At 31.7% G+C, this 728-nt stretch overlaps 1 protein-coding gene across 1 annotated transcript in view; it reads left to right on the top strand.

The window, feature by feature from the left end:
* CDS2 (CDP-diacylglycerol synthase 2) overlaps nucleotides 1–728 on the top strand; it is a 10,500-nt gene that overhangs the window by 2,611 nt on the left and 7,161 nt on the right. Inside the window, exon 5 of the mRNA XM_005430847.2 lies at nucleotides 83–222. Coding sequence (XP_005430904.1) covers nucleotides 83–222 — 140 coding nt within the window. The remainder of the gene's footprint in view (nucleotides 1–82; nucleotides 223–728) is intronic.

Here is a 728-nt window from a genome sequence, read left to right on the forward strand (position 1 = left end):
CAGCTGTGTATAAATTAAATTATTTCTCCCCCTGCCCAGGTACTTTTTCCTGTGAATAAATTAAATTATTTCCCCTGCCCAGGTATTTCCTGCTGTGTGTGAATTATTTCTTCTACGGGGAGACGGTGACTGATTATTTCTTCACGCTGGTGCAGAGGGAGGAGCCGCTGAGGATCCTCAGCAAATACCATCGCTTCATCTCCTTCGCCCTCTACCTCACAGGTGGGCACACCTGGGCTGGTACCTGGGCACACCTGGGCACACCTGGGCACACCTGGGCACACCTGGGCTGGGCAAATCTGCCCCAGGAAATCTCCTCTGCTCCCCAGGGATGCTGGAAGTTACAAATCTTTCTGTAGTAGTGGGAAATCTTTACAACGAGGAGAAAACCTCAAAATCTTCACATCTTCTTTATATATTTAATATATGTATAGTTGTTATTTTTATTTAAATAGCAATAATATTTTATTTAAAGATATATTATTATATTTTTTAATGTAAGATATATATCTATATATAATATATTTATTTAGGTTTTTATTTTTATTTAAATATAAAATAGTATTTTATATTTAAATAAAAGATATATATTTATATATATATAAATATGTATCTTTATATTTATATGTTTATATTTAAATGTAAGATATATATCTCTATATAATATATACTTTTAGGTTTTTATTTTTATTTAACTATAAAATAATATTTTACTTACATATATGTTT

Source organism: Geospiza fortis, unplaced genomic scaffold, assembly GCF_000277835.1.
Source record: "Geospiza fortis unplaced genomic scaffold, GeoFor_1.0 scaffold777, whole genome shotgun sequence".
NCBI lineage: Eukaryota > Metazoa > Chordata > Aves > Passeriformes > Thraupidae > Geospiza > Geospiza fortis.